The 27,963-nt window shown below is 43.8% G+C and overlaps 9 protein-coding genes across 9 annotated transcripts; 3 read left to right on the top strand and 6 right to left on the bottom strand.

Annotated features, from left to right (window-relative positions):
• The first annotated feature begins 2,616 nt into the window (after positions 1-2,616).
• On the top strand, positions 2,617-6,404 carry BDB00DRAFT_808134 (Sodium/hydrogen exchanger family-domain-containing protein). Its single transcript, XM_053122383.1, has 10 exons — positions 2,617-2,881; positions 3,071-3,192; positions 3,264-3,292; positions 3,366-3,480; positions 3,574-3,618; positions 3,909-3,991; positions 4,070-4,258; positions 4,340-4,388; positions 4,529-4,708; positions 4,799-6,404. Exons 1-10 carry the CDS (start codon positions 2,752-2,754, stop codon positions 6,131-6,133), a joined length of 2,277 nt encoding a protein of 758 aa, XP_052982894.1. The 5' UTR covers positions 2,617-2,751; the 3' UTR covers positions 6,134-6,404.
• On the bottom strand, positions 6,391-8,324 carry BDB00DRAFT_808136 (nuclear protein 96-domain-containing protein). The gene is made up of 4 exons (XM_053122384.1): positions 8,164-8,324; positions 7,999-8,107; positions 6,830-7,833; positions 6,391-6,720 (listed from the first exon to the last, which is right to left on the bottom strand). Exons 1-4 carry the CDS (start codon positions 8,253-8,255, stop codon positions 6,567-6,569), a joined length of 1,359 nt encoding a protein of 452 aa, XP_052982895.1. The 5' UTR covers positions 8,256-8,324; the 3' UTR covers positions 6,391-6,566.
• Positions 8,325-11,970, bottom strand: BDB00DRAFT_808141 (nucleoporin autopeptidase-domain-containing protein). Its single transcript, XM_053122385.1, has 6 exons — positions 11,832-11,970; positions 11,597-11,710; positions 11,372-11,449; positions 11,234-11,284; positions 10,331-11,125; positions 8,325-10,250 (listed from the first exon to the last, which is right to left on the bottom strand). The coding sequence occupies exons 1-6, from the start codon at positions 11,950-11,952 to the stop codon at positions 8,563-8,565; spliced, it is 2,847 nt and encodes a 948-aa protein (XP_052982896.1). The 5' UTR covers positions 11,953-11,970; the 3' UTR covers positions 8,325-8,562.
• Positions 11,971-12,565: 595 nt separating this feature from the next.
• Positions 12,566-14,525, top strand: BDB00DRAFT_808145 (mRNA capping enzyme, catalytic domain-containing protein). The gene is made up of 9 exons (XM_053122386.1): positions 12,566-12,691; positions 12,763-12,825; positions 12,917-13,001; positions 13,087-13,221; positions 13,300-13,383; positions 13,468-13,547; positions 13,617-13,757; positions 13,858-14,239; positions 14,305-14,525. Exons 1-9 carry the CDS (start codon positions 12,591-12,593, stop codon positions 14,398-14,400), a joined length of 1,167 nt encoding a protein of 388 aa, XP_052982897.1. The 5' UTR covers positions 12,566-12,590; the 3' UTR covers positions 14,401-14,525.
• On the bottom strand, positions 14,526-16,815 carry BDB00DRAFT_808154 (peptidase M24, structural domain-containing protein). The gene is made up of 10 exons (XM_053122387.1): positions 16,583-16,815; positions 16,391-16,507; positions 16,154-16,286; positions 15,976-16,075; positions 15,665-15,902; positions 15,275-15,573; positions 15,157-15,192; positions 14,997-15,076; positions 14,664-14,889; positions 14,526-14,588 (listed from the first exon to the last, which is right to left on the bottom strand). The coding sequence occupies exons 1-10, from the start codon at positions 16,764-16,766 to the stop codon at positions 14,562-14,564; spliced, it is 1,440 nt and encodes a 479-aa protein (XP_052982898.1). The 5' UTR covers positions 16,767-16,815; the 3' UTR covers positions 14,526-14,561.
• Positions 16,816-21,117: 4,302 nt separating this feature from the next.
• BDB00DRAFT_808157 (uncharacterized protein) lies at positions 21,118-21,562 on the bottom strand. Its single transcript, XM_053122388.1, has 2 exons — positions 21,417-21,562; positions 21,118-21,329 (listed from the first exon to the last, which is right to left on the bottom strand). Exons 1-2 carry the CDS (start codon positions 21,537-21,539, stop codon positions 21,258-21,260), a joined length of 195 nt encoding a protein of 64 aa, XP_052982899.1. The 5' UTR covers positions 21,540-21,562; the 3' UTR covers positions 21,118-21,257.
• Positions 21,563-21,594: 32 nt separating this feature from the next.
• BDB00DRAFT_727658 (uncharacterized protein) lies at positions 21,595-21,756 on the bottom strand (the record flags this gene model as incomplete). Its single annotated transcript, XM_053118265.1, has 1 exon — positions 21,595-21,756. A coding segment is annotated over one exon (162 nt), but the record flags the coding sequence as incomplete, so codon positions are not given.
• Positions 21,757-24,384: 2,628 nt separating this feature from the next.
• Positions 24,385-25,370, top strand: BDB00DRAFT_101164 (uncharacterized protein). Its single transcript, XM_053116051.1, has one exon. The coding sequence runs from the start codon at positions 24,537-24,539 to the stop codon at positions 25,176-25,178; it is 642 nt and encodes a 213-aa protein (XP_052982901.1). The 5' UTR covers positions 24,385-24,536; the 3' UTR covers positions 25,179-25,370.
• BDB00DRAFT_101163 (concanavalin A-like lectin/glucanase domain-containing protein) lies at positions 25,371-27,272 on the bottom strand. Its single transcript, XM_053116050.1, has 5 exons — positions 26,964-27,272; positions 26,644-26,864; positions 26,473-26,554; positions 26,149-26,409; positions 25,371-26,059 (listed from the first exon to the last, which is right to left on the bottom strand). Exons 1-5 carry the CDS (start codon positions 27,172-27,174, stop codon positions 25,563-25,565), a joined length of 1,272 nt encoding a protein of 423 aa, XP_052982902.1. The 5' UTR covers positions 27,175-27,272; the 3' UTR covers positions 25,371-25,562.
• Between the last annotated feature and the right edge of the window lie 691 nt (positions 27,273-27,963).

Consider the following 27,963-nt stretch of genomic DNA (forward strand, 5'->3'; position numbering starts at 1 on the left):
ACCCACCTTCTGGCGTTTGTGTCAACCTGTCCGTGCCGCTTCTTCGTGGCAAGAAAAACGGCGCCCCACTCATCTTTCCATTTATTCTTTGATTGATTCAACCATAAATTGCCACCGCTTCTGCGCCCTACGCTTTGAATAAATGCATCCATTCATATATATCTTCACATACTGCTGCCATCAATTCATTTCGTGTGAAGAATCCGAGCTTAATTGTTCAGATAAAATAAGAAAAAGTGAAAAAATCAAATTTGTAACTTTCTAGAAATGACCAGGTTGTAGGTTGTGAATTGATTGCATTATAAATATTTTTATACTGAGTTGCTATAGCAGGAGTGTCAGCGCTTGTAGTCTATGTGGTTATCCGAGTTTAGATTTATTCTATATCGCATTGATTCACAACGTAAAGTGTCTCATAAGCTGACTTGGGTTCAAGTACCTCACATCGATGGGTTCACCAACATTCATGCCTGAACCATGAAGACATTAATTATAGTGTGAAGTCTTTAATGTAATAAGGGACGATATCTGTGGGACACAATATCGTGTCAATGATGACCTGAGTTTTCAAAAGAAACGAGTGAGTCATTGCGCTACGTGCCACATATATTTGAATATGGTGGCACTCCAAAAACCCTCGCGATCAAAATTTCTAGTGTAGTTCGTATTTGATTACAAGGATCCGTGTATTTTGAGCATCAATCCGTAGATTAAGAACTTGTAAGGCATAGTCTTTAGCGATACTCGAGCTTGAATCGGGTCACACTGCAAGTTTGAGAATAGCTCACTATGAACGTCACTGTATAACTGTTTGGGATGTTCTTATTATTACTTTATATGTTCAAGTTGGTCAATGAAATAAAATAGTTGATTTTTGGAGCGTTGCATGGAACGCCTTCTCTTTTCCGAACATGAGATAACATACGCTCCAGATTTTATATTTTCGAAGTCATTGAAGGTTATTAAATGGATTCTATTGGATTTGAAGTCATTGAAGGGTATCGCATGTATTCTTTATTTCGACATTAAACCCAGCACTTGTAAAATGCACAACGAAGCCTCTGAAATGACTTTTCTCCATCCTGTTGTTACAGGCCTCTGTGATTCTTTTTTGACAACGTTTCTTCGTGCAAAAACCTGTGACGTTTAACCTTACTCTTTGCTACTGCTCAAAATTGTTCTATAGGGTTAAGCTCAGGAGAGTATATAGAAGATACACACATTTATAACCTTAATATTCAATATATGTCTCTATGTTTTCATGCGATTGAATGGGAGCAATATTCATGACTACACAGTTATCTTTCGTTTGTCCATTTGATCGAGAGTCTTTTTCAAGAAACTTACATAATGGGCTGTCAGACGTAAAGTTTCGCCAAAGCAATGCTTGTTCACAAGAGCTTGTATGATCCCTGCTAAAAACGGACGAAGTTAGTCGCTACGAGTAGAAAACATGATTATTTGGGAATAGCCAGCCCAAGTAGTATAGATCAATTGTTATACACACTTTATTAGCTTTTCCTTTGAGCTGCCTATTGGCATCAGCTTTCTCTGGATCGCTTGCAAAAGCTTTGGCCGGTTATTTTGGATTTTTTTTGAGACAAATATAGAGCTCTATATAAGCTTTTTCATAGCGTTATGCAACGCGAAACTACATCCTAGGACATAGTTGGTCATACACCCGCTTTGAGACAAGAATTATACAGACCTCTAGCCAACCAATTTTGTTTAAACGCAGAATACTGCGACCAAGAACAGATCTTTTTTTCATTTTCATTTTCTAGGCGACCCCCCTCTCCTCTTCTCACCAGAGTACAATAAAGATCGCATCTCCTTGTTTTGTTCAATAACTACATTAATGGATGCATATTGTAAATTTTCCGTCCCCAAACAATAATAATAATGATGCTTAATGCAAAGAAATCGAAACGAGACAGCCAATCCATTATCATTGCGGTCTCGTGGGTATGATGAGTAGCAAGAGCAAGTCTACGCGGATGAACAAGGGGGAAAACGCGATATTGCCAGAATAAAGCGACGGTGCTGTATGAAGGTATTGCAGCAACCGATAGTCGTCTATGTGCAGCGCCATATTGGTCTCTGACGATGATGATTTGGAGCTATTTAGCGAGATGAACAACGAACATTTTATGTGTCAAATGTACTGTATGCGTGGCTACAAGGCCGTACACTTTGGTATAATGATCGCCGAAATGATACTGACTGTATGCACAATGAATGTATGTGCTTTCTTTCATTAAGAAAACAAAGTAAGAAGGATCGACGGGAAAAGAGCGCTTTGCAAGATAATTTTAAGGAGTGTCTAAAATCGATTCTGCTGGTGCCGCAATTGTACCTTTCGTTCTGTCAGTTGAGTGAGTGAGTGAGTTAGTGAGTGAGTGAGTGAGTGTGGAGAAAAGAGACATCCGGTTTGGAGTTGTTGGGTTAGAAGGGAGTGCCCACCTTTGATGAAGTGATTGATTTTGATTCAACCACACCTAAAAAGCTTACCAACCAACCAACCAACCAACCAACCAACAGCCCCCTCCCCAATTTATACTCGCCTTTTCCCTTTTTTCCTCTTCTTTCTTTCTTCTTCTTCTTCTTCTTCTTCTTCACCACCTATTGCTCTCTCTGTTCTTTTCTTCAACTTAGGCTTTTGTACGTGAAAACCAGTAGACATAGTATCGAAACTCATTGGTAGCAACTACAGCGCTTATACGAAAAACCCAGCAATATTAGCAACAGTCGATGCCGGTCAATCTCATTCCAGGCGAGTTCTCGCCATTCACAATTGCCGTCGCTGTACTCAGTGGCTTCATTGTGTTTTTCGGCTATGTTTCCATGTTCCTCAAGGAACGTCTTTTCTTGTCCGAAGCATGTAAGAATTAAAAATAGGGATCGACCGACTGACACTCGAGGCATGGAAAGAGGGGATCGGAGAAAAAAGTTAACCAACCAACCAACCAAACCCCCCTTCCTTCTCTCCCTCTTTAACACTTGCTTATAATATGACACAACGTATCTTAATTACTTCAACGACAACGACAACAATGCTGCTCGATATCAGTCGTGGCACTGATTGTCGGGATCATTGCTGGTCCGCTTGTTGCCAATGGCATCAATCCGTACGGCTGGGATAACAATGATGAGATAACCAAGCAGCTGACCCGCTGCATTATTGCTATCCAGGTAAATTTAAATCAATTTCGTGCTCGACTCGAAGGGGCCATTAATCATCGTCCAATCCTTGTTTGTTATAGGTGATGGCCGTTGGAATTGAATTACCAAAGTAAGCCCATCTGATTATTGTGCTTTGGAGGTGGTCCCACCACGACTAACAGCATGTCCCCCATCGATGACAGACACTATCTCAAGAAAGAGTGGCTGACAATGTTCATGCTCCTGATTCCCGTCATGCTGTTTATGTGGCTCGTCAGCGGCCTGTTTATTTACCTGCTGGTACCACCCATCAACTATGCAAGTACCTAATACGATCCCATGTAGTAGTGGTACCTTTGTTTACATGCAAAGACATTGTTTGACACGTAAAATGTTTCCTTTTTGTATTAGCTCGAATCTTTGGTGATCGCCGCCTGTGTCTGTCCGACTGATCCTGTGAGTACTTTTGGGCAATTTTCTCCCCAGTTGATAGCGTTTCTTGTTGCTCTTCAAGGGCCCTATTTCCCGGTCCCCCTCCTCCTCCCCCTCCCCTCTCTCCTTTTTTTTATACAAAGTTCGAACCGCCTTGTCTTGGCTTTTTCTTTCACACGACCTGCCTCCTTATCATATCTATTTTCTGCGTGCTTTTGAGATCGACAGGGAGAGAAGAAGAGATAGACGTGGCTTTTATGGGGAGCAAAAGTATACATTACCTCCTTACATGTACATACACTCGCTTATTATAGATTCTGGCCAATTCGGTTGTGAAGGGCAGATTCGCAGAAAAACACGTACCCGGGCATATCCGAAACGCTCTTTCTGCTGAAAGGTTGGTTACTCCAATTTCTGCATGCTATGCAAGACCAGGAAAACTCGGGCACATCTACGAGTACTAACCACTTTGCAGTGGCGCCAATGACGGCTTAGGGTTCCCTTTCTTATTTCTTGCCATCTTTCTGCTTGGTGAGGATCATGTCGGCAAGGCTATCGGCAAATGGATCTATGAGACCTGCCTCTTCCAGATTGCGCTTTCATGCATTATTGGCGTGGTCGTAGGCTATGTTGCCCGTAAAATGCTACAGTGGTCCGAGCGACAGTAAGTCTCCCTTAAAATCGGTCAGGAACACACAAATTATAACACACTGAAAAACTCTTATTGTCAATATTTTTTGGCTAGCCATCTCATCGATAAGCCCTCGTTCCTTTCCTTTGCAATTGCTCTCTCTGTAAGTACTTGTGAATGAGTTTATGGCATTTCCGCTATTATAGTAACAGTATAGACAAGGGGTGTGTTTTTTTATTCTTTATTTTGGGGTGGTGATGGCACGGTCTTCTTATTTCTGCTTCTTTTGGGTGGCGACATTAGCTGTTTTTGATGAGCATGACGGGTTTTTCTGGTAGCGACGACGTCTTGGCATGCTTTGCAGCTGGCAATGCATTTTCCTGGGACGACTGGTTTCGAAAAGAGACCGAAGAGGCGCATTTCCAGGATGTTATTGATATGATGCTTAACTTGGCCATTTTCGTATATATTGGCGCTATCATAGTAAGCTCTTTTCCGTCCTTTCTTTGTCTCTAATTTAGTTAGAATATAATGCTAACTCGAATATGGCTCTGCTCGTGTCCTTGTGCATAGCCATGGAATGCGTTTCATGATCCGACGTTGGGCTTGACACCATGGCGACTTGTCGTCATTGCTATCCTTATCCTGCTGTTCCGTCGTCTTCCGATCGTTCTCTTACTGAAACCAGTGATGCCTGCAATGAAAACGTACCGTGAAGCCCTGTTTAGCGGCTGGTTTGGACCTATGGGAGTTGGTGCTGTGTTCTTGTCCAAGATCGCCAAAGAAGAGTTAGAGCAGGTGTACCCAATTGTTGAAGGTCAAGAAGAAGCGGTAGCGATTCGACTCATCAACCCTGTCGTTTTATTTATCGTCATGTCATCGGTCTTTATTCACGGTACAACAATTCCATTATTTAAACTCGGCAAACGTATTCGAAGCCGTACCCTGTCATTTGCAAGCACCAGCAGCAATCCAATGATTATGCGTATTCCCAAACTCTCGACAGGCGGTGCCTCTTCTCGTCGACATCAGCATCATCACCACCACCACCCTAGACGACCACAAAGCAGCCCAGACTCGTCCTTGACTGAGACGGAACGAAATACGATGATCAATACAGCGCATCGACGTCATAACAACGATTCTGAAAGTAGTGAAGAGACGACGATACAACCTGACTATGCAATTGATATGCAGCAAGCTGACGGATCTGATATTCCAGAAGAAGAATTTTTGCCTCCAGATGAGAATGAACCATATCCTAGCAACAGATTATCACATCAACAGCTTCAGCCACCGCCCTTGAGTCACCAGCAGAATCAACAACATGCCCACTCGTTACCGTCGACACCGTTGGAGTCGCAAATTAGATTCGTTGAGCCCATAAAGCCTCGCACATCGTCACAACTGCAAACAGAAGACACGAATACGAGTGGGCATAGCGGAAAAAGCAGTGGCAACAATGGTAGAAGAAGTTGGCTGGAGAGAAACCGCAACGAAGATCAAGACGATAGTCAACATCGCGGTAGCAGCAACAAGTCCAAATTCCACATATTCCGTGGAAAACATCATCAAAAGAAAGCGCCACGGTCAGAAAAAGAGGCGGAGAACAATCTTGACCCGCGTGCTGAAGAAGCCTTCCACACGCCACTAAATCCTCGTATTGAAGTATGGGAGGAGGAGGACAACATTATCATCGAGGATACCCAAGACGATACGCCCCAAATCGTCATCAACAAGAGCGAGCAGCCCAACTGGCGCGAAATCGTCAAGCGCACGGTCGATGAAAAAAACCATGCAATCCGTAGCGAGTCAGCTACCGCCCGTTCTGACAAGTCGTTTTCATCTTCATCGACGGCGACCAGCGCAACTTCTCGCAACAACAATAGTAATAACAGCCACTCATAAACATACAATATAGCATGCCTTCACGCCCACCTCTTCTCCCTCTATTGCAACTTTTTCTGCTTTTCATAGTGTTTAATTGCTAAGTGATATGGCAGCCCCCGGAAAAAGAAACTCACCTACGCATACACATTACACAGCTTATAATCACACCCTTTAATGTACAGAAGTGCTGGTAAAAAAAGGAAGGAATTTACTCTCTTTCATATTTTTACAATACGACCGTATCAATAGTATGCAGTACAAGGCTATCGTTAAGAAATTTCCAAAAAAGCAAGGGATGTTGAGCAATTTATTATTTCAAAGCATATGTTTTGTGTATGTGCAAACCTATTTAGTGACGAGATATGAGAGGGGTTTGTTTGTGGAAGTATAGCGAATTGTGAGAAAGACAGAAGAGGGGAGATGGAGATGGATATGTTATATGTACATTTCGTTAAAGGGATTCTGCAACGGAACGTGGGGTATTCTTTTTTACTGTGAGCGATGCGTTCCATAGATTCTGCGCTTCTTTGATCCAGCTTTCGGGAACGTTGTACTCGTTGGCGACAAATGGCGATCGCGATAAAATCGATACCACGTTCTCCTTGCTATTAACCGCAAACAACGTAATATAAGCACTTATCCTCTGGACTCTGTGTAGATACACCACTCCAAAAGCCCCGTTTATTCTCTCTCACTCTCTTCTTTTAATCATACCTTGATATGAACAGGGATGCAAATAGAGCCATATCCGCCAGACCAATCACTTGCAGTTCTGTGCACCAACGTCGCACGATACTTGCAACCAAAGTCGGTGATAGGTCATCTGCAAAGGATATAGCAAACCGCCATGCTAGCCGTGCCGGCCAGGCGCTCACATTGACCGTGGTCGGATTTTGGCTGTTGTATGTCCGTTGCCACCACCATTTGACGACGTTGTACCATGGTGAAGAGTCGCGTGCCTTGAGTGATGCGGCTGTCGTAGATGCAGATGTGGCAGTGGTAGTGATATTAGATGATGATGGCGGCGATGAAGATTTTGCCGGTGTTATGGTTGTGGTATTGTTCTTATCAAAGTAGCGTCCAAGCAAGGTATTCAACGGGTCTTCGCCTGGCCGTGTCTTTCCGTACAGAATGTAGAGCATCAATGTCTGCTTCCAATCCAATCCGTCCGTCACGTTTGAATCGACTTCGCCTGATAATGCCTGCCATATCTTGGCATGATAGTCGCTCTTGATGGCAGCGGTGGATGATAACTTTTTTCGTTGATTAACGGCGTTTTTGGGCGACATTGGTGAAGATAAGAAGATGGCGAGCGTGTAATCATTCTTTTTCACGGCCAGCGAGGTTGCATCACTGATACGACCAAACGTCATGGCAGTAAAGATTTCAGCGTACGGGTCGTTGGGCTCGGTCCTTTTGATGGATTGAATGGCTGCCTCTGCGCCTGCTGATACCGTCTGTATCCACCACTGCTTGAATTTGATGGCTTGTCGTTGTGCGTCGTCTTTGTCTTTTTCTCCCTGTTGCTTTTCAAAAAGAATGGCGCAGAGTCGCCAGCCTTGTTGTTCGTAACTTGGCAGTTGTGCAAAATCCGGAAGGTTCAAGTAGGTTGACCACTGTGCATTCGCCTTAAGTTTTGCGTATGGAATTCGATTTAGCGTTTTAACTGTGGTGTCGTTCTTGACTAGTTCCAACGTAGACGCGTAAAGTGTTCGACGCTGCAGGTTGCAAGTGTGTGTGTTTTCCAGGCGTTGTTAGGATTCGAAGCTGCACAAGGAAGAGGAGTAATTGAACAGAGAGAGAGAGAGGGGGTTGTTCAAATAAAAAGAATACCACCGTTTCTCTCTCTATTCAACAAGGAGGAATCTACGAAGAAGAGCTACCTTATTTCGTTTCTTTTCTGTCGTTGTAAGCGGCTTTTCGAAATTGCTGCAATCATTAGACGGCTGTGGCGACAGCGAAGAATCGGATTCGTAAGGTAACGAAGTTGGACTAACAAAAAGCATTAATAGAATTGACAAAAAAAGAGGTTCATCTACTGATAGTACCTATCCAAAATCTTTGTTTTCTTTTGATGACAGGCCTCTTCAACAGCGGTATCTTCTGAATGAGAACGCTTTTTCGCAGTAGGAGACAACATGGAGAAAGTCGGATATGAGAAAAGGAAAAGATGACAGAGAGGGCGGCAGAAGACAGAGCGTTTATGCTTTTGGGTTCAGCAAGTGTGTGACTTTGATTTTGAATGAATTTATTGAGGTCTTTGTAGTATTTCTGGGTGTACTTTCAAAGGGTTGAATTGTTGACGGGTAAAAACGGATGGGGGACAGTCTGTACTAAGCTAAGAGGAGAGGAGAGGAGAAAGAGATATTGGGTGTGTAGGGTTGATAAGTGTGTAAATGTGTGTGTTAGAAAGGAGTATACTATGTTAATGCGGTAAAAATAGCAAGCTAAAAATGCTCCACTTTGAATGTCCATGTTCCGGTTTCCACAGTATAGCCCACGAATTGGACACCTTGACGGTTGCGCAGCTTGTCGAGGAAGATTTTGAAGCGAGGATGCTCGGGGTCCTTGATCGGTTTCCGGGTTTCCTTGTCCATTGAGTAGCAGTTTTCTAGTTTCACTGTTGCTGGGACATTTAATGCAGTGCCTTCCTCGGCCTTGGTGCTTTCGTCGGGATAGATGACCACGCTCTTCTCTTCGAGGATCACAATGGTTCCCATAATATCGTGCAAATTCAACTCGGATAGGTCCACTGGCGAGTCGAACCGCACTTCACCATAGCCGTGGCGGCCCACCATGAACTTGTCGACGTGTTTGAGTTCTTCCTTGGTCATTGACTGCAGTGTTTCGAGCGTAGGAGACGAGTAATAGCCTTCGTTCGCGCTAGCCGATGAATATGCCTTGGTTGAAACAAACTGCGGTGCAGCAGAGCTTCCTGTATGCGCAGTGGCAGACGATGAGGACGGCGTTGCTGCTACTGCGACAGCAGACGAGGATGCATCACCAGCTTCCTTTTCCCGTTCGGTCTCCTTCTTGCGTGCCAGCATCTCCAGCTTAGGATCGAAGAGCATCTGGGGTTTGTCACTCTTTTTGTTCAGGAGCGCGGCAATATCAGCACTGTCAATCTCCTTGTCAAACACGAGCTTTTTGTTGCTTGTGCGTGGAGAAAAGGCGTTAGGACCGAGCACGGCGTCGTCGCTGATGCCTTCGAGCGAGCTCATCTTCCTGCTTGTGGAGGATCGACTAGCAGAGCCGAGCGAGAAGCCACGAAGCTTGATCTTGGAGACGACGCGGGGTGCCATGGGCCGATGAGCAGCTGTAGGTTTCTTGCCCGAGTCCAACGCGACAGCACTGGGACCGGGCTTTGCTCCAGCAGGAGCAGGCTTGCTGGTGTCAAAGAGTGGGTTAGAGCCGTATGGCTTGTTGTCAACAGTGGCAATCAAGGGCTGTTGCTGTTGACCGGGTTGGAGGCCAGAAGTGCCGAATGACGTCAAACCGCCTGTGGCCGGCAAAGAGAAAGTGTTGGTACCCGCTCCTGGTTGCTGGGTGCCCAAGCCGCCGCCAAAACCGCCAAAGCCGGTCGAGCCAGCTTGGTTGTTGAACAGACCAGTCGTGCCGGCCGTGCCGGTCGCTGGCTTTTGACTGAACAGGCCTCCTGATCCGAAACCACCAGCACCCGTTGCTCCAGCGCCGAAGCCGCCAGTGGCTGCTGGCTGTCCACCACCGAAGAGAGATGTTGAAGCAGCAGGTTTGTTTCCGCCGAAAAGACTTGTTTGTTGAGTTTGAGGTGCACCGAAGCCGCCTGCAGTGTTCGTTTGTGGTGCGCCAAAACCACCACCAGTAGTAGCACCGAAACCAGTACTTGTTGCGCCAGTCTGTGCACCTGGTGTATTGAACGAGAATGAGGTGGCAGGCTTGCTTGTTGCGGTCGATCCAAAGCCACCACCGAAACCGCTGGTAGTACCACCAAAGCCGCCAGTTGCTGGGGTTGTTGCAGGTTTTGCTCCAAATCCACCAAAGGCGCCGGTTTGCTGTGGATTCTGCTGTCCAAATCCACCGGTAGCTGCGCCTGTAGCTGCACCGAATGCTGGAGTCGAAGTCGTAGCGCCAAATCCGCCTGCTGCAGGTTGCGAGCCTATTTAACGTTTTTTTTATTGAACAAGTTAGCCAGATAAGTCAGCTTTTTTTTACTAGTAAGATCCCCTTTCTAATTACCAAACAGAGGTTTTGCAGCATTACCTGGAGCAGCACCAAATCCTCCAGTAGCGCCAAAGCCTCCTGTGGTACCACTACCAGCACCAAATCCACCAGGTGTGCTTCCGAAACCACCAGTTGTGCCGCCGCCAAATGCTGAGGTACCTGATGCTGCTGGTTGCTGTTGGCCGCCGCCAAATAAGCCAGTTCCAGTGCCAGTGCTGCCAAATCCACCAGCGGCCGGCTGTTGTGGCTGCCCGAATGCGTTTGTCGCAGGCTGTTGACCTCCAAAAGCAGAAGAACCTGCGGCAGGTTGACCAAATCCACCAGTTGCTCCTGTGCTTCCAAATCCACCTGTTGCGCCTGCTCCAAATCCGCCCGTGGTACCTGCTGCACCCGAGTTTTTGCGGTTCTGTGCGTAATCTTGCAATCGCAGTTCTTCCAAAGAGTAGTTGCGGTACTGGGGCATTGCTGTGATTGTTTGGAAGTAGTTGTTCGTACCCGAGGCAATATCGCGATCCGTCGTTGCTGTAAAGTCGGCTACAGCAGTACCTTGATTGGCACCACCTGCAGCGCCAGCGGGTTGCCCGAAAGCAGATGCTGATCCCATGCCCCCACCGAATGCAGACTGTTGTTGTTGAGGTTGGGCACCAAAGGCGCTGGGTGCAGAGCTGGTAGCACCGCCGCCAAACACACCACCTGTAGTAGAAGTAGCGGGGGCTCCGAAGGCGCTAGGACGGCTCTGGCCAAAGAGACCACCGCCGCTAGGTTGGGTATTTGCTGCAGCGCCGAATCCTGATGTAGTTGGCGTCGAAGCTAGTGAGAGAGAGATATGGTATTTCAATATCAGTAAAACGATGAATCACATTTCATTATTATTCTCCTCCTTTCATTTCTCTTTTTATCCATCTGCAAGGTACTTACTAGCTCCAAATCCACCAAAACCAGTAGATGGTTGCTGCTGTTGAGTTCCTGCTATATATATGATATTCAACATGCTTTTAGTATACGTCGAATGAAGTCAAAAAGAAAAAACCCTCCTTTTAAGAAGGTAGGACGTACCTGAGCCGAAGGCAGACGTTCCGCCAAATGCAGATGGTCTCGATTGACCGAATGCTGATCCAGTGTTTGCTCCGAAGCCTATAAGTTTTAGTTTCAAAAAGTAACATATTGTCAATCAGTCTCAAAACACGATAATGTAGCCAGAATTCAAAACCCACTAAAAGGCACGGTTCTCCAACATTCTTGCAACATTCAAAGAAGAAAACGTTCAAATCGGTTACTCACCAGTTGCTTGTCCAGTCGAGCCGAATGCGCTTGGTTGTGCAGATTGACTAAACGCTCCGGTGGATGTGTTGGGAGTTGAGCCAAACGCGCCTCCAGTTGTTGTTGAACCGAATCCTTTAAGGAAAAAGGACAAACAATGTCAGGTTATGTTTGCATTCATTAATTATTACTATTATTTTTTCTCCTTTCCAAATTCACCCTTTGTGCTTCCCCCAAGTCTCAATGTAGAACTTACCGCCTCCACCAAATGGAGAAGGTTGTTGTTGTTGTTGTTGAGGCTGCTGTTGCCCAAAGACAGAAGACTGCTGCTGCTGGCCGAATCCTCCAGTGCTTCCAAAGGCGCTTTTGCCAAACATTGCGGGTAAAGAACTAAGAGGGAAAAAAAAGCGCGTCGTGCTGGTGCACTTTTGTTTTTTTATATACTAAAAGTCCGCAGCAAAAAAAATCACTGCTGCTGGATTGCTGCGACTTTATTCTTGGCTTGGAGCAGCCGACCCTTTCGTTTTCTATCTACTAACTGGTGTCCTACATCTCTTATGATACTATATTTTACCAAGTGCGCAACAATATATAGAGCAGGAGGATATTCTAACAGTGTAAGTTCGTTTACTCGTAGCAGCTATATTCCAAATTGTATTATATGTATATATCTACTCTTACGTAGTAATGACGGCCTTATATCTTCAAAATTTGGTAATCATGGCGCCTTAGCCTTTGTTCTTGAGAAAAAAGCTATTGGTAATTCAATTTTGCTTCTGCTAGACTCTATCACATAATAATAATAAAAAAGCATAGGGTCTATAACGACTTCAAATAATTCTCACGTTTGTAAGTTGTTAGATCCAATATCAATGGTATTACTGGAAAGAAACATAGCAGCAACATGATGGTGGTTACTAAACCTGCCTTGCATCAAGTTTTGCAGTCCGCGCGCTTAAGAAAGAGAAACCCCACCTTTTTTGTGAGCTCACTTCTTTTTCTTATTCAGCTCAATATGAATCATAGTGCTGTACCCAACATTCCTGGAATCCCGGTCCGAGATGATCGTTTTTTAAAGGAAAAGATTGCAAAATTATTAAATATGCGAAGCTACAGGTTGTTCTCCACGTTATATAAGTTTGTGTGTTGCTTAGTGGGTTAGCTGATCTAAAATGTTACAATTTTAGATTTCCAGGTGCACAACCTGTGAGCTTTGGTTCTGCACAATTAGAAGAACTTGAAAAAGAAGAGTATGTCCTTTTAAATTCAATCCAACTTACGTACACCTATTGGAAAAGTTGACGATTGAGTTTTCGAACTTTGTCTCTCGTGTTCTTTCAGTTACTTTGTCGCCGAAAAATCAGATGGTGTACGGTGCCTAGCATTGCTTACTGTGAACGAAAGAAACGAACAAAAAGTCTACTTGGTATATTGGCAATCGATTCTTTCTGGCTTTTCTTTTCTTTTCTGTCGACAGGGAATTTCTAACACGAAGAGACGACGAAAAATAGTTTGATCGTAAAAGCAACTTTCACGTAGTCGATAATATACGATTTCCGATCCCTCAAGATCCCTCATTTCGAAAATGTCTTTCGGATACCATTATTGATGGCGAGTTTGTTCTGGATACTGAACCTGACGGCAGTGTTAGTCATAAACGGGTGCAGAGGACCGGACTGGATGAATTGCGTACCGTGTTACTGACGCAGTGGGGTCTAATGTAGACTACGTTACGATTTTTACTCTTCGATTGCCTAGTGATTGCCAAAATATTATTAACATCACGGGATTTAATGAAGCGGCTTGGTGTACGTAAATATATATATGCAATAATGTATGCAAAGTGATGATGATTATTCAGGAGATCTCAATGAGTTTGCTGCTATGTTTAGTACCTTCGCAACGAGATAATACGTCCACATCACGTCATGTTAAAAAGAAATCCACATATGGTGAAACACCAGCCATTCAGGTAAAGTTTCGAACAATTCCAAAAAAAGTGTTATACAGATTATGCATGCTAATAATGAGGTTATATCAGTGTGGAATTCAAAGAACAGCAATTTACATATCATCTTGATACTGTATTCAAGCAGATCATTCCTGCATTGAGGCATGGTAACGATGGACTTATATTCACATCGGTCGTAGCACCATATGTGTTAGGAACATCTGAAAAAATGTAAGGTCTATTAAGAATTGAGAAAGAGAGGCAAGGAGAATAAGTGATCTGTGTATAATAATGGTTTAGCTGATTCGATCCGTCCATGTGCATTTATCAGGATTAAATGGAAGCCTGCCAACGAAAACTCAATTGATTTTAAAGTACATGTGACGTTTCCTGGTTCGACACTTCCAGACGTACCAGACTTGACGGCAAGACCACGAATAGATTTGCTTGTATGGAAAGGTGGTGATAGATACGAGTATTTCAACGAGCTTGGTATTACGGATATGGAATGGAAGCAGACGTTTGGCAACACACCGCAAAAATTGCAAGGGCGTATCATCGAATGCAATTATGACCCTGAGGCGCAAGAAAAATACAACTTGCAGTCGCCATGGCGATTCATGCGTTATCGTGACGACAAGCCTGATGGAAATCACAAAAGTACTGTCGACAAAGTACTGAATAGCATCAAAGATGCTGTAACACAAGAAGAGGTAAATTTCGTTATACGTTAGCATAAATGTGGTTTGATTGCTTACACACATAACATATTCTGCAGCTGATAGCAAGAATTCCGAGCATACGGGATGCATGGTCAGAGCGAAAGAAAAAGGCATCGGAGAAAAAGGCAGAGGAGGCAGAGGATAACTTATAGAAAGTTCTTATACGCATTATGCATGTTTTCCCTTTTCTTACCTTTGTACGACGCGCACGGACCAGCAACACACAACATTATTAACACCCATATTTACATAATCCACACAGAATGTGCACGCAACCTTTCTACTCTCGTCATTCAACAACTTTATTTTCCAACTAATAATCGTCACCCTTAGACAAAATCTATTCCAATTTTATAAAAAGAGAAGATATCAGCGGGAGTAATCATGGTGTTTTCTTCTATAAAAAACCAATTACCTCTTTGCATGTCGGTTTCAGCAGAATTGTGTGCTCAAGCTGGGCTGTGTAACTACCTCTTGTATCACACAAAGGTGGATAAGCAGTAACAACACCGGAAGAAACCAGGTTTCGCAGACCCAATAGATATTTTTCTTCGCCTACGCGATCGAGGTAACGTCGACAGAAAGGCAAAGTGCCGAAATGCTTGTTGATGCTAGCGAGCAAAGACTTGGCACGGGGAACTCTGTTTTCGTCGTAGCAATTGTAAAAAAAGTGCGTGGTTTAAGTCGTCCATCCAATACAATACGTTCTAATAGTAGTGAAGATATTTTCTCAAAGCGAACAGTATACCTGATTGGGACATGGGCGGCATCATATGTTTTGGCGTAATGCGAGCATTCACCGTCCTCAATTACATAACCTCGACCAGTCTATAACCATCGTCAAATCAATCATTAAATCTTTTGTCTCTCTTTTACTTGTTTCAGCTGTGATACTTGTTATTACTTACCGAACAGAATGTCTCAATAGCAACTTGCTCACCTTCCTATATGGATAGGAACGAACCGATATAAGTACACCGTCTAAGGTGTGGAACACCGCAGATAGAACAACAAAAGCCACTTTACCTCAAGCTTAGTTTCATCACCAGAGTTTCTCACGATGGGGACGGATTTACCCGCATGTATACGGTAGGGTTCAATGGTGTGACCATTCAAGTTGCGAATAGGCTTGATATCATGGGTCTTGCCATCCAACTCGATTTCGTACGAGTCGTAGACTTCGTGGACAGCAGCACCGATATCACACAAGCGAACATCGATACCAGCTTCCTTAACACCGGCATATGTAGCTTCCTTGGCAGCTTCAATCAATCTGTCGTACTTGGGATTGAAATGCATCGTGAAAGCGGAATCAATGATACGACCTAGCGACATAAGCACAGGCATGAAAGGTTAAGCGATAAAAAATTAGTTTTCGATACTAAATTCAAATACACTCCCGTTGCCCAGTTGTACCATTGACATGGACACCAAAATCGATCTTCATGACATCGTCATAGCTCAAGACAGTCTTGTCACCGGCATTTGGCGTGTAATGGGCAGCACAGTGGTTGAGTGAACAACCGGTGGGGAAACCAATACCAGCCTGGAGTCCGTTTTCTTCGACCAGATTGCGAGTACCGTTTTCAATAGTCTCACAAATGTCAATCATGCTCATACCGGGCTTGATAGCTTTACGAGCATACGAACGCACCTGATAATCACAAAGTTTACAGAGTAAATACAAATGATCCATCTCCCTATTCCTATCGGTTATAGCAAGTTACCTGACGATGCACTTCTGCAGCCTTGCGCATGTCATTATAATCATCGTTGGCGAGTCTTTCAGCAGCTCGCTTTTCTTCATTCGTTGTGCGCCATGTATTGCTAAGCAAAAAATGGGGTATTAAATAACTCTTCCTAGCCACAAACACGCCCATGGCATTCCATTCTTTATATGCATACTCGTCTCGGTATTCGTGCTCCTCGCCCACTGGGAAGACGTTGCTCGTGAACAGCTTGGCGACAGGTACAGTGGGAGGTTCAGTTTGTGTTTTAGGGGACTTCTTCTTGTTTTTCTTCTTCTTCTTTTTCTTGGCTGTTCGTATATCGTCTCCAGTGAGTAAAACAAATGAAACGGAGGGAGTACGTGGTGGAAGACTCACTCTCCCTCAAAAAGATTCCTATATGCGATTGTCTTACCGGCTCCTTCAGAAGCTCCTTCACCACCTGCTGCTACTGCTGCTTCAACGTCCTCATTCTCGTCGTTGTTCTCGTCTTCAGCATCTTCAGCATTGTTGTTTTCGGTATCATTCGTAGCTAGAAACAACAGCGGCAGTCATGCAAATTAAAATAAACCAATGTGGTTGAGTAAAATTGTGTTTCTTTCTTTACCTTCATTGCCATTGGCAGCGCCAGAAGCTTTCTTCTTCTTGTTCTTCTTTTTCTTCTTAGCAGCAGAAGAAGCACCAGAGGCGCCGTTGGCGCCATTCGGTTCTTGTGGTTGCTCTTCCACAGCAACGTCGTCCGAGAGCTTAGTTTTCTCTACAGCCTTTGCGAGCGATTCCTCGGTGGCCATTCTTTAAAGTTGAAAAATATGCCAAAGAAAGAAAGGGAAAAAATTTGAGATTTTGCGGAGTACAAGAAGCATTGTTCTTTCGTGTTGCCCAAGGAGGGAATAGACAATGCAGACACACCACTTGAGCGTGTATCTGCTACAATTATTGACACAGCTAGAGCTAAAGTACCTTCTACATTTGCTTATGGCTAGGAGTCACACTCGTGTGTTATGGAGCGCGTCCATGAGTGGTAAGATAAATACCCTGCTCGCTGTCATTTACGTATTGTAGTGGGACGGATTATCCAATTCTCTTTTATCGGTTTGACCACCGCCCTTAGAAAACTTCCTATAAGCATCTTTATCACTGGGTACATATGCACTTGGATTCTTCTTTGCTGCGGTTGATTAGCTCAAAATTGGGCACAGTAATCACGCACATCATATATATCATGATCATATTCACCAGCTGTACAGCATTTGCAACTTATTTGATGCATTCTTCATCAGCTGTCACTCCCATAGTTAATTATAATTTTTATGTGTACATACCGCCATTCAAAGCTCATACAACAGAGCAACGACATACCAAATATTGTCAAAATTGTAAATAGTGTGAGTTTTTAAGTACAATTGGCGCTTCATCTCAGCTGTCATCTTCGCCGACCTTTAGGAACAGTTTGTAAACATTAATAGCCAGGCTTTGGTCTACTGTACCTTTTATTGGCATCGCGCTAATAATATCTTCGAATTACTTGTATCTTTTAATAGGTTGGCGTATACACAGAAAAAGAATAAAAGAAATGATAAACGTTAAGAATATATAAGATCTAACGATGCGGGTATCGACTGTGGTTATGATATTCTGGATTTTGGCTATTAATTAGTTCGGCTTGACATTCTTGAACTCAATTGATCCTGTCACGCACATTTGCCTGTATCATGACAGAAGCCGAGTTGGCATATTTTGTAGCACTCTACTAGTGAATAGCTAATTTTTATGGGGTTTGGTTATCATATGAATATGCGTTTTCAAAGTACTATTTTTATAGCAGACATCAACTGCGATCTTATCAGTAATGATTTCGAGAAGCAGTCAAAACCAGTCAAACAGAACAGCCACAATGCGAGTATTTATGCCTTCGAACAATGAAGAAAAAGAGGACATTGGTGATCCGGTATGCCACAAGTAGCTCTGTGCTGGGGCCGGATAGCATATGCGATTTGGCAAAGGTGAGATCATGAGCGGAGGCGTATTATACAGACACGCCGAGCATATCCGACAGAAGAGTCAAGAACATAGATGCCTTCATCAGTAGAACTGATTGCAAAAGTGGCTAGTAGCAGTTTGTGTGTAAAACAAAACCTTTAGAAATTTGTACGCGTGTGATTAAAGCTGGTTGTTCCTCGGGAATGAATCAACTTATCATAATTTGAGACCTTGTAATCGCGATTCAATCAGTTCCTACTTGTCGACTCCACCTTCTTCGTCTTTGCCACATTGCGCGACACCATATCCTAAACCAATCTTGCACAGTAACAAATCTGGCCTCATCGATGACTGCTTTGTAGCGTAAAGTTTTACTCTAGGTAAATTCTCGGCGATTGTTCGAAAATGTATTAGTTTAAGAAGAGCACGATTATCACAACCCCACCTAGTACATTCTGGTTTTCACGACCGATATGTTGTGAAAGTACTGATCCAAAACAATGACGTATTCACAACAGTAATATATCTCGGGACCTATCGGTGCAATGTCGTCCAGGACTTCCCAAAAGTAGTGGAATAATATTGCCAACATCGAACGCTTGAGCCAGTCTTCGTCGAAATGTACTGGCGGGTCAAATAGACAGACATTTCTCGCTGATCATGGCGCCGACTTCGTTGATAACCTCCGTTTGCTGATTAGGGCCGAGTATATCAGTGTACTTCTTAAGTGTTTCTTCACAACATCAGTACAACCTTTAAGGAAAGCCTCAATTTCTGGAGTAAGGATTGGTTGACTAATATTTCCAACCATATAAATCGTTACTAGTTGAGCTTGTGTGAACACCATTCGCCAGCAAGAGTCTGAGAAATCAATCACAAAGGAATGAGGAAGGTTATCATATATGAGCAGTAAGGGAATTGAGAGTTTAGTACAATTCACATGAAGCAGATCCCAGCATTATCAAAAAAAGCCATGTGCTGAATCCAAGCATTTACTGTTCATATTCAAGCTGAAGTCTTAATACATATATTTTGTCCTCGACAAAAATGTCATCGCCAGGGTTCCACTACTTTTTGTCGTCGAGGACTTCACCATTTTCGTAAGACCTTATAGAATGCTTCGGAGAGTGGCAAAGAGTCTGATTTAGAGAGCTTTATACCAAAGTATAGATGCGCGTTTGATGGCATAAAGTAGGCAGAACAAAACTGTACGTACAGAGCGAGATTGCTTATTACTTACATATATTGAATTTCGTTGAAGGGCTTTTGTCTAAAGGACACTCAAAAATTGGTATTAATCGGTTTGGATTGGATCGAACTCAAGCACAGGATTTCTGTTTGTGCTGGGTCCAGTATAGATATCATAAGCTGATAATTAGACAAACAACACAAACCTTTGTATTCATCAGCGATCGATTTCTTATGGTCGTCTATTCGTGGTTTTCTTGACTTCACATACACAGACTAACATTAGGATTTTTACCATTATATTGCTTCCTGTGTCATGGTTGGAGTCATCAGTTTGATAGTAATTGACGGATCCCCCAATGTTGCTCGATTTGATCGCTAGTTCACGAGTTCTCGATGACAAAACTTTCACGCGCTTCCAAAATTCCACGGACACTTGGGAATTTTTCAGTTTCAACAACGTCATCAATCACTTCATTCCCTTAAAGCAGACTTATGTAGCAAAATAGATTATCTGTATATGCTCATTATCACAGCATATACGGGTGCTGCGCGGTTTGCTTCCAACTTTACGGTGTGATATTACTAAAAACTTTAGGAATACATCACATATTTGGGATTCGTGAATCAGATTTGGCGAGATACAATAACAATGCGCTGATATGTCGTTGGCAGGCGTAGACGTGACGCGGCAGCTTCATCTATATAAAGTTGTTGACACGAATGTTTTTGCATCCCAAAAGAATAGGGATATAGAAATAGGATGTCAAAATGCTGGCTCACTAAAGGCACAGTTAATATTTACAACTACATCCTTGCGACCGTCGAAAACTACATGACCACAAAAGCCTTGCAAACAGAGCAACAATACATAACAGAGGTAGTGTCAATTATCAAAGATCCTTACGAGCCGACTTTTTTTCCATAAGCAAAGCATAAACCTAAGCTACGCTCACTGAAAGCGTAGGTGACCGAACGGGAAGCTGCACACTAGCAGAAGCTGCTCCAAAAAAGCAGAAGGACCCGAACAAATGAAGAAACACTTTGTGTCACAGCAGTCTCTTCAAGCAAGACACTTAGTGCTGCTGAGATTCTAGGTAACAAAGCGACGGAGTACTTTTCTTCCATTGTTTGCTTCGGTGCACACATCATTATGTACATTCACAGGCCTATGGTAAGCGTTCTATAAAAGCCCTGTCTTGTCTCACGTATAGTGAATTTTCTCCTAACCTTTTTCCTGCGTGAGTTTAAAAGTGGTGTTCCTCTTGCCTATATGGCGATAATCTGCGACATAAAAGTGGACTTTTTAAAAACATCGGAACGACTAATTGCGGAACAAAAGGGAACAGATCGCCTGTTTTCGACAACGCAGGGAATGATAGCTCGTGAGAAAAAAAGTGTATCACCACGACAGCAGAGTGTTCTCATAAATGTTGGATGGTCTTCAAGTCCTAGCGCACATACTTACATAAACGGCAATACCGAAAGCTTTATCTCTGTTGATCAATGAGAGACGAGGCCGAATAAAGTTAGTGAGAAAACATCTCCAATAATTGAACTATCGGGATAAACCTCTATTGGGCTTTGTATGAACATGTCAAGCCACGCTGCTAAAAATGTTGCTTCTTTGCCGGGCATTATTGGTCTTATATTTTCCTTGTCAAGCATTCTTGCTTATGGCATATCATTACGTGACTTCCATCATCGATTAGCAACTGAACATGAGAAAGGATGCCGAATGTATCCAAAAGAAGCGTACCATAGCACTGTTTGTGCCCGCTGCTGAATAGGCATTAACACCTCACATAACAAAAACCATCTGCAAATAAGTATGCAAATCAACCCGTGACACATTGAGAACAAGGCATGATTCCCCGATCGGATACAAGTCTACGCACAGCATAGGTCAGGCTAAAACTTGTACAACAACGCAGGGAATTGACTCATCAAATCCAAGCACGGGCGATCGTACATACATTGAACAGAAGCAAATTCCAAAAAAAAAAAAAAGTCGCATAGGTGTAGTTGAATAGTGGCAACTCATGGAAAATGGTATAACAATAATAACAATGCTGGAAAATGCAGGAAGTTTATAACGATTTGTTTTCTTCTCTTCAATGGAAAAAGAAAGAGGGGGAGAGCGAAATGGGATAAAATGCAGGGAAGAAATGTTTATAATACGAATCCTACAGAAAGTAAAAGGAATACCATTGTTCAATGTTAGTACCCATAAGACTACAAAATCAAAGCCTCATGGTATTAATTTTTCATACCAGGATAAGATGAATTTTCATCATCGTCATCTTGTGTGGATAATGCAAGCGATGGGATAGGCTCAAAGCTCTGCGGTAAGCCAGTTTTCGGATGAAACAACATGTTACTCTCTTCTTGCTCATTTGGGTGTTGCTGCTGTTGCTGTTGTTGCGGATCATCGGAAAAGGAAGAGCAGTAGTGTACTCGCAAGTGGCGTCGCATATTACTTTGAACGCTAAAGCGTCGCCCACAACCAGGATGGGGACATCCGTGCGGCTTCTCGCCAGTATGAGAGTAAATATGCACGCGTAAGGATGAAGGTCTGGAAAAGGTTTTGGGGCACATCGAACATCGGTATCGGTGGTTATTAGGTGTTGTTGGTGATGACGAAGATGGCTCAGCATGCTGCTGCTGTTGTTGTTGTTGAGATGCTAGCGACTGCTGTGGTAGCAAAGGAGGCGGTGCAGACACACGATTTGATGACTGGTGGTCATACCTGCTGGATCGCTTATCAGATGCTGGTGTTGACTGTTTGCTTCTGTTATTGTTGTTAGGAATGCCGACGATGTTAGCTTGATGGATATTATTTTCGTCTAGTACTAGAGACCCTTTATGAAGATCGATGTTTCCACGTGTGGAATGCATTACAATAGGGGAAGCAGGAACGACTTCGTGATGTTGATAAACAGGCGATGGTTGTGATGTAGTGGTGGTCGGGACCACTGTAGTGGCCGAAAAAGCTCTGCGATGGCGGTGGGGTTCGTAAGAGGAGCGACGACGAGGTGTTGAGCCAAGCATTCGAACAGGGGCTGTTGAGTTTTGCAAAGGCGATGCGATCGGCTGTTGTTGCTGCTGTTGCTGCTGTTGCTGTTGATGGCGTTGCTGATGATGTTGCTGTTGTCGCTGCTGGTATATTTGTTGCTGATAATAGTGATCGTACAAGTTATGGTCCGATACCGAGCGCATATGTGCTGGTTTCGTAGCAGTATTAGTATGATTGTTGTTGCTGTGGTGGTTGGTATTGATAAGCAACTCTGCCGACGATGATGGCTCTGGTGACGGAGACTCGCCAGCAGTTGAAGATGTAGTATTGTCATCCACGACCAAGTGTGCCACCCCATTATTGTCGGGACTTGGCTTTCGCGCATCATGGGCATCAGCTGACGACGATACGGGCACTCCCGGCTCTTCAAAAAAGAGACTTGCTGCGTCTTGCTTCAGTCCTGATAACAAACAGTCAGTGTTAGTTTCTTGGCCGTGTGTTCTTTACGTTCTGTAAAGAGGATGGAAGATGAAGGAGCGTGCGTGGTGGCGATCGCAGTCTTCCTTTGTGGGTCGTGCGATCCTTTATCTCTACTCCTTTTCAACTTCCTTTTCTAGCACTATCCCTTCATATCCCGTGCTTATCTGTGCAAAGAAAAGAACTTAACGTGCCTTGTTGCTCTTCGTCGCTAGGCAGCATGGTCTTTATGGGTGGCAATGAGATGCGTTCGGTATCCATAGTGAAATAGAAAATTTTTTCACGATGTTACAAAAGCGAGAAAAAGAAAGGGGTGGCACAGTTCCAACAAGCGAATTTATAGGGTGCGCACAACGCACACTCAACGTCAAGTGGGTCCCGGTGCGGCCGATCTAAATTTTTTAAGGGCACATGCTCCCCTGGGCTTTTGGTCGATCAAGACAAAGAGTCATGCACTCGCTGCATTATACACCATCATCTTCTTACTACCCTTTGGCTTGTCCGACGCATCGAATCTCCCACATGTATCTCCGTCGATAATAGCAGTCAAGAAGAATAGAAAAAAGGAATGATGATAAGACCGATGACAAAATACTGCGATTGAACCACCAACAGCTGCAGCGTGTCATGTGTCTTAATGAGTCTGTTGTGGAACAGTTCTTACCAGACTTGACAAAAAGCCGCAGAGCCAGTTCGGCACATGGACAACCGATATGCGAGCTCTTCGTGTGGGCGATAACCACAATTATGAAGAATGCGAATGTTTTGTTGCAAGCCTCCTTTATTGTAACGAACTTTCTCGATTTCAAAGGTCGCGGAAAGAACAAAAGAAAAGGCAGATAACAGAGATCTTCATCGTGCCTATTTTGGATGCTTATCGCCTGCCTTGTCAAAAGCCACTTTCTCCTTCTTACAGATATTTTCCATAATTCGACCTCTTACTCTTTTGCTATGCAGGTGGACAGCCGCTTTACCGATTCTGCATTTCAACTTTGAACATGTCTTATTTACCTCCGAAGACTGTTTCTGGTGGGCCACGCTTCAAGAATGAGAATTCATGTCATTTCCACTCACAGTACTTTCTCGATGATCCAATCAACTAGTGGTGAGCATGATTAGCAAACACGCGCTCATGTAAAGGGTCATTGCCGGAGGCGCTTGAAAGCGCTGAGCAAATAATATAAGAAAAACAGGCTTGTTCACGTTGCAGTATGTGCTATTGAGTGCAACATATAATAAAGTTGCATCCCCGAACGTTTACTGTGCACATGTACAGTTTTCTTTCAACAGCCATATAGACGAGTGGGTATATGAAACACCAGTACCATAACGCTTGATATAGAGTTTGTCAATGCATTTAGGGGATATTTTGCATAAGGGAACCTGCTGCTACTACTACATGGTGCGCTAAGAACTCATGATGATACCCTGGTTTCACCGCATGGAACAACGAAATGGCAACAACAACAACAACAAATGATGGTGGCGCTGTAATATTCGGTCGCTGACAAGTACTTGGAATGTTGACCGCTAGCAGGAGTCAGCTGGTACTCGCACCCACTTTTTCGCGATTTTATACCTGGAAGCGACGTAAGAGTGCCGCAATCGATGATGCACGGGCTTCAACTGTGGCGCCAGTGGCAGAATATTACGGCTCATAAGATGAAATCAGCGCATAATTCAATCAGCAACTGTCAGTGGTGGCAAAGACAATTGTCACGTTCTAGACTTTCTCATCGCTTAATGAGGACAAATGTACTTGCTGATAACGTTCGTTGATCATACATAGTACGGCGATATAATAATGCTTCGAACAAAGAAAAGAAGTGGTCCTTGCCACTATGAACTGTTTAACGGATAGTATGTCAGTCACGGCAGAGGATGGGTTCGGGGAAGCCTAATGAGGCAATGGTTGCTTCATCAACAATCAAGCGATCAAAAACCCCTGGGACGATATGTTTCACTAGGGTTTTTGAGCAAAAGCGGTGGGCTGACCCCTTCACATAATTTCCTTTCTTTATCTCTTTCACATTCTGCTCATACTCTTAACATTATGTCGTACCAACAACAACCAAGTGAAATGCGTTCAGATGTTATGCCAGCACAACAGGCAGCACCTCAATCCTATGTTCCTGAGCAAAACGTTCGCAATGTTCAACCACCTCAAAACGTGTTCGTGGTGCCAGTAGTACAACAGCAACCACCGACTCAGAACGAAGGAGCAGCTCTCCCACAAGCGCAAATGCAGCAACAACAGCAACAACAGCAACAACAGCAGCCAGGCATGAGCTCGGGCGTCTACGGGGGCAGTAGCATGGGTTCCCGCGGAAGTCGTCCGGTAGCAGATCAGAATGCATTCATGGGCACAGACCTACAAGAGCGCCGCGCCTCGTGGAATGAATTGAATCCCCGACAGCGGGCCAAGCAGCTCGAAGCCGAAATGAAGGATAAGCTCAAATATCGGAAGGAGCAGCATATTCCTGAACCTACCAAGCAGGTTACCCTTGGAGGAAAGGCTATCGATCTGCAGGAGGAGCAGTGAGGAGCATGGCTGTGAAACATATTTTTCATACAACAGATACACTAAGTACGTCTTTATAATAATAATGAATATTTGCGTAAATAATATAAACTATGTCCGGCACATTCTGAAATGATGGACGGCGCAATGTGCTTACCCACCAATGTGTGGTAGCATTACTAGTTTCTTTTTATCGACTGGTATTTCTTCATATGCCACTTGATCCACTCAACAATAAAAAAACACAAGGAAAATGCAACATATTTTCATTTAATGAAAAGGTGGGAGAGTGGAGTGGGGACAATGATTCGATTAAGTAGTAGAGAGAGAAGAAGTCGAGCTAAAAGAGGAGTACAAATAAATGTTATTGATCGTATTTACAAAGCATAAGAAAGGAAGGGTATCTCAGTCAAGTAGTGATCCACGGTTCATATTTTGGCCAGCACCAATTCCGCTAGAACTGTTACTGTTGTTGCTGCTGTCGCTTGAGCTACTTGCAGATATACCGTCTTCTGTATCGGTATCGCTAGCGTAGCGCGCAAGAGCGGGAGGGATGGCAGATGAGCGAGGAAACGTGGAATACTCGGGGGGAGATTGGGCTGGATAACGGTTGCCGTTTCGTGGTATATCGATTTGTATCAGTGGCTGTTCATCGTCGTCTTCGTCATAGTCACGATTGACATTGCGCGTTCTACTGCTGCTAAAGATTGGTGCGTTCGGAGGGGTTGGTACAGCATCTGCATCGCCACCAGCACCTCCTAAGCCAGCAGCGGACGCAGCTGCCGTACCTCTTTCCAGCAACAAAGATCCTGCTTCAAGCCCATACGCTGGAGGAGGTGCCAAGGTACCATGCGCCGGTGCCAGTCCCCACTTTTTGACATTTGCTTCAACAAATACGAAACCTTAAAAAGATGTAATGTGAGAAAGATTGTTGTCACTGCTTTTTTTTTTTCCACGTTTCAGATCCGGCATTTTTTCGCTGATTATTTACCCATTTGTCCAAGATTGACATGCACTTGACAGGGCCCGTTTGCACCAATGGTCGGGAACAGGTTCCAGCGCAAGCCTGCACATGCATCGTCTAGTCTGCGTCCGTTCCGTGTAAAGAAAACAGTGCCCGAGCGATGGCGATATCCAACACCCACCACATCACCTTCTTCAAATGTTGCTCCATACGGTTTGCCTTGAAAAGGATTATTGAAGTGTTTATAGCCAGTGTCACTGAAAAATGCAATCGAGTGCCGATTCCAACCTACAAAAGCATACATTTGACTTAGTAAAGACGTTCACAGCGTTCGGTTATTAAATAAGTTACCTGGCAACCTAAAGTGTGGATAAGGCTTTGTTGCTACACCAACTGCAACTGTAGTTGTCGTTGGTTTTTCAAACATTTTGGCCTAACGTCAAAACAGACATAAACACACATGTAAGCATCAAGTGTTTAAGAGTAAAGGCATCATCCGATCGTCGTTGTCTTTCTCTTTACCTCCCAATAGTAAACGTCCTGGTTTCTTGGTAGTGGCAAGTTGGTTTGTACACAGCATTCCCCACTGAAAAACTGAATTTCCGTGCGTGCCGACACAAAACTGTTGGATTCCATATCCCATTCGAACTCAAAAGCTGACACGCCTTTTTCTTGTATTGACACAAACTGTGAAAGCGTAATATCGGTTGGTATACTGTCTGGAGGGTATCGTTGTTGAAATACTATATATATCACAAATATATTATTTTAATTAAAATATAACAACGATCAGCCGAAGGAGTAAAAAAGAATGCATACACAATGTCTCAATTGGCCCATACCTTTTGCTTGTTCGTAACTGAATCTCGCATCTTCTGAAAGCGTAGCTAAAAGCGCTGGCGTCTCTTCAAAGTCGCTAGCACATTCAGGGTCGTCTGTGCCGCCAAGGAACAATCGGTCACCTCCCGCCTTCGTAAAGCATAGTAGCACGATGATGACGAGAAAAAATACAACAACGCCGACAATAAATATCCACGTATAGCTGCTGTCCATGTTTTAGCGGACGCCAGTGTTCCTCTCGATAAAATGCTGGAATTCTGTTGAATTCAGTGTGTGTGTGTGTGTGTTGTGTTGTGGTTACAGTAGAATAGCAAGGGAGAGAAAAATAAGAAGAGAGCAAACACCTCGGAACCAGACGAATCGCACCGATTGCTTCCAGTCGGAGTACTGTTACCTGAACAGCCTATATGGTAAAAGCTCCAGATGCTAAGTCCACGATCCACTTAAGGCTTCCTGTAAAACCTATAGTGTTCTTTGGCTGTATCGTAGCTCTTCAACTCTTACACTCTCTCAGATATCTGTAAAGCTGCTCCTTCTTGTAGGAAGCCTTACTATGATGGAAACTCTACACGCAAGCATACAGCTGCCACCCTTTACATGCGCTGCTTTAGTGGATGCGATAAGAGTCATGTCAGAAGGCAACAATATGCCTATAAGCATTTGCGTAAAATTAGAATTGACAAGCGAGTTTAAGAACTTTCCACATGAAATACCATTATTGTTGACAGCAGCTCAAGATTAAATGTATTTGTCATGTGATTTCCAAACAAGGGATCTGTGTCATCTATCGAGCTTCAACATATTTGCCTGGAAATGAGTAGAATGTATCACCAGGAGGCTATCCTATGTAATTATTTCGTAGTCTGCAATGTCTTATCTTTGGTAGAAATGCAACGAGGCGACGTTCGCTCTATCGGTTGCTGTTCTCTCTTTCGTGCCATCAAAAACTATGTGCCATTGTTTTAGCGTGATGATAAACTAAGTGGCCGATCTCTCAACAAG

This window comes from Zychaea mexicana (genome assembly GCF_025766255.1).
Source record: "Zychaea mexicana strain RSA 1403 chromosome Unknown BDB00scaffold_13, whole genome shotgun sequence".
NCBI lineage: Eukaryota > Fungi > Mucoromycota > Mucoromycetes > Mucorales > Lichtheimiaceae > Zychaea > Zychaea mexicana.